The 8,145-nt window shown below is 37.0% G+C and overlaps 2 protein-coding genes and 1 non-coding gene across 5 annotated transcripts; 2 read left to right on the top strand and 1 right to left on the bottom strand.

Annotated features, from left to right (window-relative positions):
* The first annotated feature begins 57 nt into the window (after positions 1 to 57).
* On the top strand, positions 58 to 131 carry TRNAN-GUU. Its single transcript has one exon. It is a non-coding gene; the product is annotated as a tRNA-Asn (tRNA).
* Positions 132 to 574: 443 nt separating this feature from the next.
* LOC116115609 (short-chain dehydrogenase/reductase 2b-like) lies at positions 575 to 2,081 on the top strand. Its single transcript, XM_031401743.1, has 4 exons — positions 575 to 640; positions 714 to 957; positions 1,398 to 1,433; positions 1,780 to 2,081. Exons 1-4 carry the CDS (start codon positions 621 to 623, stop codon positions 1,999 to 2,001), a joined length of 522 nt encoding a protein of 173 aa, XP_031257603.1. The 5' UTR covers positions 575 to 620; the 3' UTR covers positions 2,002 to 2,081.
* A 1,485-nt stretch (positions 2,082 to 3,566) lies between these two features.
* Positions 3,567 to 8,077, bottom strand: LOC116115608 (oligopeptide transporter 7-like). 3 transcript variants are annotated; one of them, XM_031401742.1, is made up of 7 exons: positions 7,615 to 8,077; positions 6,930 to 7,518; positions 5,778 to 6,082; positions 5,504 to 5,693; positions 4,857 to 5,112; positions 4,437 to 4,619; positions 3,567 to 4,321 (listed from the first exon to the last, which is right to left on the bottom strand). In XM_031401742.1, exons 1-7 carry the CDS (start codon positions 7,658 to 7,660, stop codon positions 3,707 to 3,709), a joined length of 2,184 nt encoding a protein of 727 aa, XP_031257602.1. In that variant the 5' UTR covers positions 7,661 to 8,077; the 3' UTR covers positions 3,567 to 3,706. The 3 variants fall into 3 exon arrangements, with proteins under 3 accessions (XP_031257602.1, XP_031257600.1, XP_031257601.1); XM_031401740.1 differs by having other exon boundaries at positions 5,504 to 6,082; positions 7,615 to 8,076; XM_031401741.1 differs by having other exon boundaries at positions 3,568 to 4,321; positions 5,504 to 6,073; positions 7,615 to 7,939.
* Positions 8,078 to 8,145: the final 68 nt, after the last annotated feature.

Raw genomic sequence — 8,145 nt, 5'->3', positions numbered from 1 at the left:
ACAATCTAGAATAGTTTATGATTTAAATAATATTGATGGATGTGCATGTTCATGGATGCTGGAATAGCTCAGTTGGTTAGAGCGTGTGGCTGTTAACCACAAGGTCGGAGGTTCAAGCCCTCCTTCTAGCGTTTTGCAAATATATTTTTGTTCAGCTTTTTGAACAGATCATGGAAGTCCATGACATGATGAAACAATTCGACAAAGTGAAATATTTGCCCGACAAAGTAAAAAAATTGTTAAATGAAAAAGGGGTAAAACGGTCTTCTATCTTTTTAATTGATGATAGTGAAGGTAAAACCGTCTTTTCACTTTTTAATTGATTGCTAATGAGAGTAAAACGGACTTTTCAAAAAAGGTGGATGGAACCGTCAAATTTAACAGATGATAGGGAGGTTTTTTTCGTACTTTCCAAAACCCCAACGACAAATCATGCGGAATCTCAATTGTTTCTTTTTAACATAAACTTTGTTTGGGCCAGATGATGTGGGGAATAAATGTGATTTCCAGAAATTGAGAAATTTTTATTATATACCCAAACCTCAGGGGTTTTTGTAATATCCCCTTTGACAAAGTCCTCAATTCTCATTTTTCGCCAGTGTCTGTAGTCTGTAACATCAATGGAACAAGCAAAAACTAGGTTGTAAATTTTCTTTTCTTATTTCGTGTTGTAATTGCTCTTTTTTCACCCATTATCTGTCTTCTGTGTTCAGGTATGCAGTTGTTACAGGAGCGAATAAAGGAATTGGGTTTGAAATATGCAGGCAATTAGCTATAAATGTTGCCATCGTTGTATTGACGGCCAGGGATGAGAAAAGGGGTGTCGAAGCTGTTGAGAAGCTGAAAGAATCTGGTCATGATAATGTGATCTTTCGTCAGCTTGATGTGACCGACAATGCTAGTGTGCACTCTCTCACGGATTTCATTAGAAATCACTTTGGCAAGCTTGACATTTTGGTATGTTTTAAAATAATTTTCTTTCTAATCTTTTGCCTCTCCCTGTTTTTCTTGTTTGGTTCAACCTAAGGACATGCCAGTAACCATTTTTTTCCTTTAATCTGTCTTGTGATTTGAACTAGCTGGTAGAGAATATTGAATGGCATTCACAAACATGAAATTTGTTCGTTGTAGCCATCGATGCATGAGGAACCCTTTTTGCATAAAGTAAAAATTGGGTATTTCCTTGTTTAAAGTGTAGAAATTGTTGTCAGGCTGCAGTTTCTATTCTTGTTTCCTCCAGGTTGGCCTAAAAGCTGAACGCAGTGTATTTTTTTAATTTATTTTTTTCATATTTGCAATCCCATATAGTTAAAACTAATCGTATTACTTACCTTCTGAAGTATTTATCATTGAAAAGTTTTGAAGTGAATGAGAAAATATCGGACTTCTACTTGCAGGTGAACAATGCGGGAATTGCTGGAGTCATGGCAAAGGTACTCTTGTGTATGTATTATGTTTCATTGCTGAAAACAGAAAATCAACTGTGATTGGATGTAATTTAGAAGAAATTAAAAGCATGGGTGCTAAATGCTGGACACTATTTATGATCATCCTTTTTTAATTAATAGGAAGAGCCAATGTGAAGGTTTCAAGGTGAATGGCATTTTTAAGTTTTCCTAAGATTAACTTATTCTGCTTTTGATGAGCTGATGATTTAGAAATAGCATTTGTTTATGGTGTGGACTACCTGAAAGATACTGCAGCTTCGGAAGAAATGTATGGGACACTGTGAGAAACCGTTTCTAGCCTACTAAGAATATGTTTTTGCCCATTATGCAGGAAGGCGTGCAAATCAAATGGAATGAAGGAGTGACTCAAAGTTATGGGTTAGCTGAACAATGCCTTAAAACAAACTACCATGGTACCAAAAGAATGTGTGAAGCACTTATTCCTCTCCTTCAGTTATCCAATTCACCAAGAATTATTAATGTTTCCTCCTCTATGGGAAAACTAAAGGTAAATATATTTAAGTTTTGTTTCAATAATCTTTCTCGGAATTGACCAGCTGATAAATTCTGCCAAATGTTCTAGTTAATTTCTTGAGTTCTAGAACAGTAAAATATCTCAGATAGTTTGTTTCTCATCAGTTCACGTAAAATGGTAACAAATATTGGAAATCAAGATATCAAGTATCTGAAATGTTATTTTGCTCTGTTGATGATAATGAGAACTTTTATTTCAATTGCTTGTAGAAGAGAAAAGTAGATGAGATGTTAAATGAGTAATTCTCATCATTTTGTTTCAGAGAGTAAAAATGAATGGGCTAAACAAGTTTTAAGTGATACTGAAAACCTTACAGAAGAGAAGGGAGATGAGGTGTTAAATGAGTATTTGGAGTTACAAAGAGCGTCACTTGAAGCCAATGGCTGGCTGTTTCTAGTTGCTTATGTTTTATACAAAGCGCTATGAATGCCTATACAAGGATCCTGGCCAAGAAGTACCACACTCTCTCCGTCAATTGTGTTTGCCCTGGTATGTCAAAACAGATATAACTACAATACAGGCTATTAACGCAGCCGAAGTGCTGAAAGCTGTGTGAGGTTGGCACTGATACCAATGCAGCCCTTCTGGTATGTTTTTTATAGGAAAGAAGAGACTTCTTGTTGTGAACATATAGGACATTTTGAGGTCTATGTATCATTTGGGTTTCATAGCCAGAGATGAAAGATTAATTTTAATGATCTATAAAGAAAAGTACCCGATTTGTGGAGTGAAGTTGAAGGATTTTCCACCTTAATGAAAATGGTTTTTGAGTCTTTTTGATGTTATCAATTTCCATAGCTTTTCTTCTTCTTATTCAAAGTATGTATTGAACTACTGATTTGACAATTAAGAGTCCGTTTATTTGATTTTGGATAGGATTTGGGAATAATATTGGGTAGTTGAATAGAGTAAGTATTACGAGGTAAAAATTAAAAATTAACAAAAAAAACCCCTTAGGTTGCTAATTTAACTAAACACTCAATATATAATTTTTTTGTAAATGACAAAAACACTCTCACCCACCCACAGTGCCAGATTCTGGCTGAAAAATGGCATTACGACGCAGACCGGTCGGATCCGATGGGTAAGGCCAGATCTACGGCTAGATTTGGCCGTTGATGGCCGCAAAAGTCCAAATCTGGTCGAAAAGCTTTGGCCGTCGTTGATTGTCAACGAAGGCCAGATTTGGTCTTTTCTGATCAGATCCATGTGGATCTAGTCGGAAAAAGCCAGATCGGTGAATACCGGCCAGTTTCGGTCGTTTGTAAGCCGTTGTGACAGATTCTGGCTACCATCGACGGTGGTTACTAGAATCGGCAACTATGGGTGGGTGGTGGTGGTTTTTGTTAATTTTAAACTTTTTTCTGAGGGTATTTAATGAAATTAAAAAACTTAAGGGACTAAAAGTAATTAAAAAAAATACTAATATTTACTAAATAATTAAACAAACAATATTTTGAGAATAGATTGGAAATATAGATAGGAATATTACACCAAACGACTTAAGAAACCTGATCGGAGATCGGTGCAGGGATGAAATCATCTTTATCCAGGGTAAAGTGGTAAACAACTCAAATACCAACACAAAAGATGATATCAATAATCAACCAAACAATTCCAACTCAACTTTTTTATTGTAAAATTACAATGGATGAAAAATCATACAGCTATATACAACATTAATTCAATTAAGTTTATCTAGATTCTAGACATTAAAGACTTCTTAGAACAATGGGCAACCTTTCACTATAACACCTGGTTCAGTCGGGCAAGAAGCCAAAGGACATCCATCTGAGTTACTTTTCCACCAGTTAAGACTAACATGCCCCATTCCCAAGCACAAATACAACAATACCCCCATGAATGCTAATCCAGCATCAAGTGCCCCAGACAAAACATAATTGTGTCGACTCCACCAATCACGATGATACCGGTAAGCAATAAAGCCCGAGGCAAATCCAATAAGAATCCAACTAGTAAAGTTGACTGCAGTAGCAGGTGGCATATTCACTACAGCACCTAAGAGCACAGGCATATTAATAAGTCTAATCCAGGGCTTGTTTGGGAATGCCTTGTGTGCCAACCAGACTAGAATGGGAGCTATTACCCCAGCTAAGAAAAACCAGTTAATGGTAGAGTAATGGCCAAGATCTCCAAAAATCTTTCGAGGGCCTATGAGGCCCCATATGATGGATGCATCATAAAATACATGGTCACCAGGGCAAGTCCATGGACTGCCTGTCGGAAGCAATGCCCTGTCACATATGTCTGGGATGGTATTCATGAGCCACCATGCAGTTCCTAAATGTACCAATGCTGAGATTATAGTACCAATTACCTGATATAACAATTTCATGCGATCAAAACATTACGGGTAGACAACTATATATGACTAACAAAAGTTATATATACTTTCAATCTTGCTTCAATGGGAAGGGATAAGGGTACCTAACCTGTGCCATGAACATAGCCCTGGGAGGAATCTTCATGTAATGCCCAAGCTTGAAATCTTGCAAAAAGATTATCCCTTGTTTCATACTTATATATCCATAAACTTTGAAGCATATATTGGCAACAGGAAATCCTGGGTATATATAGCCAATAATATACTCTGTGAGCACATTCAAGGCTGGTGTCTGTTTGCCAAAGAGATAATTGAATATGTTTCAATACTCATAATTTCATTCACAGACACCAATGGCACAAACACTCCATCGACGGTAATGAGATTATAATTCTGGACTATGATCAATGACTTATTATACTATTTGCAATCTAAGACAAAAGAATCTACAGAACACACCAAAGCATACTTTTTATATTTTTAACTATACAAAATAGGTGGAAACTTGTAATATTGTACGCAACTTTACCTGATTTGTTGTAGCAGTGATCACTCCAACAGGAAGAGTGAAAAATAGGGCAAGACTACAAGCTAGGAAGATGCCCCACCATGGCAACTGGAGTTGATTTTTGTAGTATTGGCATGTAAACAAGGTTGTTGCAATGTTAATGAAAAGGATGCACATGAACCACCATTCTGGTACTTGTTTATATCTTCTCATTAGCTTTGTGTGCACATCCATCGTCTTATTTTGAAAGGCAGACTTACTTAACTGCCAAATATCTCTGCACCCATAAAATATTGAGTTAAACTTATGGATACTTTCATTTTGGAAAATTCAAACCAGCCTCAAATGCATAATCTAGATATACGAATCAGAGAAAAATTGAGCCATAGTTTTTAGTGATTACATAATTATGTTTGTGCACATTTTAGTGCATCCATATCTGCAGCTTAAAAGTGTTTTTTTTTTTTTTTTTTAATCTCTTATGCCAAATTAAAGCCTCTACTAGGTAACCAGCTTGGAATATGCTTATGATTAATCGGCAGATGAAAGATGCCCTTTAATTAACAAGTAAACGATTTTCTTAAACAATATACAATCAGTAAAAAGTAACAGACAAACAAGCACTGAACCTTCAAGAAAACAAATCAGCCCAAAAAAGTGTGGCTTACCTCCCATGAAAGAGGAAAACATGAACAACGGTTGCAGTTAGACAGGCAAAATTAACACCATAGATCATAGCAAAGAAGGTGCTCATGTAGAGAGGACCCTCACGATCATAAGCTTCTATATCAATGTGGAAATTTTGGTCTACAATGGCTGAAATATTGTAGCTTTGGCCAGTCGAGGTGAACAAGTCGTCTGAGAATATAGGAAAGGTCTTGGCCTTAAAGATATTAAGCCAATAGGCAATGGGAGCAATGACATACGTGGTTAAGGCAAAACCTGCAGCAATATTGGCAGTGGCAAACCACGGGCTTGCGAGTGGGCTCCCAAGGTAAGCAGATATGCTTGACCAATCAAGACCGATGGCACCAATACCTAAACCATGCAGTCCTGAACCTAGTTGTTGAGCAAATAACGAAGTAGGGAATACCCAACAAATCCAAGACAAAGAGGTTAACATTGGGAAGAGATAGCCTGGAAAGACATAATAAGCAAAGCTGCAAACGAACGCGACTAGGAAAAATTGGTTCCTCGTTAGTCTGCCCTTCATTCTCTCCTCTTTCTCGTGTAATGCCCTGTGATTGCATGAAATTTACAAAAAGATGATATCAATGAATACAACAACATTTGATAACCAGCTCGAATGCTGCTATAAGGATGGTACCATTCAAGAATTGATATTTTTATATATAAACCTAAGCAAGAAATTTCTTTGCATAAGGAAAGCTAGAATTTTACTTGGGCATCTATCAAACATGAAGCTACCATAGCAAGCTTTAACACAAATAACAGAAAAAATTATGTGGTAATTAGCAGGCAACAACTCATACATCTTGCAATCTCTGTTGAATTGCTTAATGTGACACTCACTACTGAAAGTGTGACACGAGTTAACAATGAGAGGAAAAAGCAAAACAATGAGTTTCTCCATGATATATTCCTTCATTGCCTTGAACAAGAACATAATTATATGTTAAAATGTCTTAATTCACTCATAACAATTTAACATATTTAAGTTTCAACTTAGGACTTAGGAGTGTGGACTGTAATTTCAATATTCATACATATGATCAGAGGAAAGTTGATCACCCAAAGCTCACAAACTCAACCATACGTAGTAAAATTCTTTGTTAATCTTGAGAAAAGAGATAATAATTAGAAGAACCAATAGTTAATTGTCCATTAAACAATTAAAAATCCAATAAAGTTATTTGATACCACTTTCCACCAGGTCCACTATTTATGCGTAAAACGACAAGCCAAGACTGAGACATGAAAATTACCTAATTACTTTGACAAAGCAAATAACATAAATTACCAGAACACGCAGCAAAATATAATACACTATAAATTGAACCAACTCCCACCGTAATGATTTTTCACCACAAACTAAGATGATAGAAATACAATAACAATAATTAACGAATGTACCTGAACAGTGAAACCTGTACTAGATTCTGAGGCCACCACATGGCTGCAGGTTCCACCAAGTACCGACGGAACATACCAGCCCACCCAAATCCTAACACCTGCGTCGTTAAAACGACAAGTAACGATACAATGAACGTCAACTGCTTCTTATAAAAGATCTTGACAACACTAACGATGTGAATCGCATAAACGTTGCCAGCTCCAGCATTAGCAAAGATGGTGATCAACACATGCTCTTTGACATTAAAGGGACCAGGATTTAGCGTGAACTCCCACTTTTGTCCCTTGAAGAAGACTCTCCCGGTGACAGTTTTGGCCATGAAGTAGCCTAGGGGTAGCACCGCGATTTGAGCTGAAATCGAAGTAACAGACAGAGGTTCTCTGCGGTACCAGAAGAACTGGTTCAGAAACGAAAGGAGGACACATGATAAAGTTCCTAAAATCAACGTACGAAACGTGAAGGTTGGGAGGGAAGGATCGTCCGTGGTAGGAACTGTGAGAGCAACTTGCTCGATAGGTGAATTCTCACCGTCGTACGGATCCTCCGCCGCTGTTCCTGAACTTGATGCTCCGGATTTTATCTTCTGAACTGCGCATGAGAACAGAAATAATTTTAACTTCGTTAGTGTTTGGAAGGAAAGTGAATGAAATTTGTAATGAAAGAGAAGAGAAATTAAAGACTTACTAAGAGGAGCTTTGATTTCGTTGCCGCCTGTAGCAGCAGTGGCCATTTATTCTGTTCACAGGAAACTGTCACGAAAAAAGTTTGAAACGTTGACGTGGATCAAGGGCTTTGGATTGGACCTTTGAACTTTGTAGCCCAATATCAGACTTTATTTAAGAAGAACATCGTATGATTACCAATGCTCTGCCTGATCCTGTCCGTTGGAATAACGATGCCATCTGTGATTAGTTGAGTTGACCAGCCGTTTGATTTGAGAAGTACTTGAAGGGCACCCTTTTGAGGTCATTGATGACGGACAAACAGCAGAAAATACCATCACAACAAATCAAGACAGTTTGGCTTTATATGAAGTGAATCGCATTGTTTATGTTCAAATAAGCAGATGCCTAAGGCAAAGAAAACTATTCGGATGTAGATGATTAATAATACGGACAATCCAATGTACTTTGCCGCTTTCAGGGCAATATACAAAATTTTCGATTGAGTAAACTATTTTTTTCACCCAAAAAGTTTGAAAATACTCATTTCTCA

This window comes from Pistacia vera, unplaced genomic scaffold, assembly GCF_008641045.1.
Source record: "Pistacia vera cultivar Batoury unplaced genomic scaffold, PisVer_v2 Contig748, whole genome shotgun sequence".
Lineage (NCBI taxonomy): Eukaryota > Viridiplantae > Streptophyta > Magnoliopsida > Sapindales > Anacardiaceae > Pistacia > Pistacia vera.
Note: the sequence above shows the minus strand (reverse complement) of the source record. Positions and strands in the feature narration are given on the sequence as shown.

Bases quoted from the DNA above. Each gene is read 5' to 3' on its own strand.
- LOC116115608 (XM_031401740.1), bottom strand. From the start codon at position 7,660: ATGGCCACTGCTGCTACAGGCGGCAACGAAATCAAAGCTCCTCTTA. The intron at 6,083-6,929 runs GTACATTCGTTA...GTAAATTTCATG, and splicing joins GTACAGGTTTCACTGTTCAG to CAATCACAGGGCATTACACG. The intron at 4,620-4,856 runs GTAAAGTTGCGT...TTTGGCAAACAG, and splicing joins TCACTGCTACAACAAATCAG to ACACCAGCCTTGAATGTGCT.
- LOC116115609 (XM_031401743.1), top strand. From the start codon at position 621: ATGGAACAAGCAAAAACTAG. The intron at 641-713 runs GTTGTAAATTTT...TTCTGTGTTCAG, and splicing joins ATGGAACAAGCAAAAACTAG to GTATGCAGTTGTTACAGGAG. The intron at 1,434-1,779 runs GTACTCTTGTGT...CCCATTATGCAG, and splicing joins TTGCTGGAGTCATGGCAAAG to GAAGGCGTGCAAATCAAATG.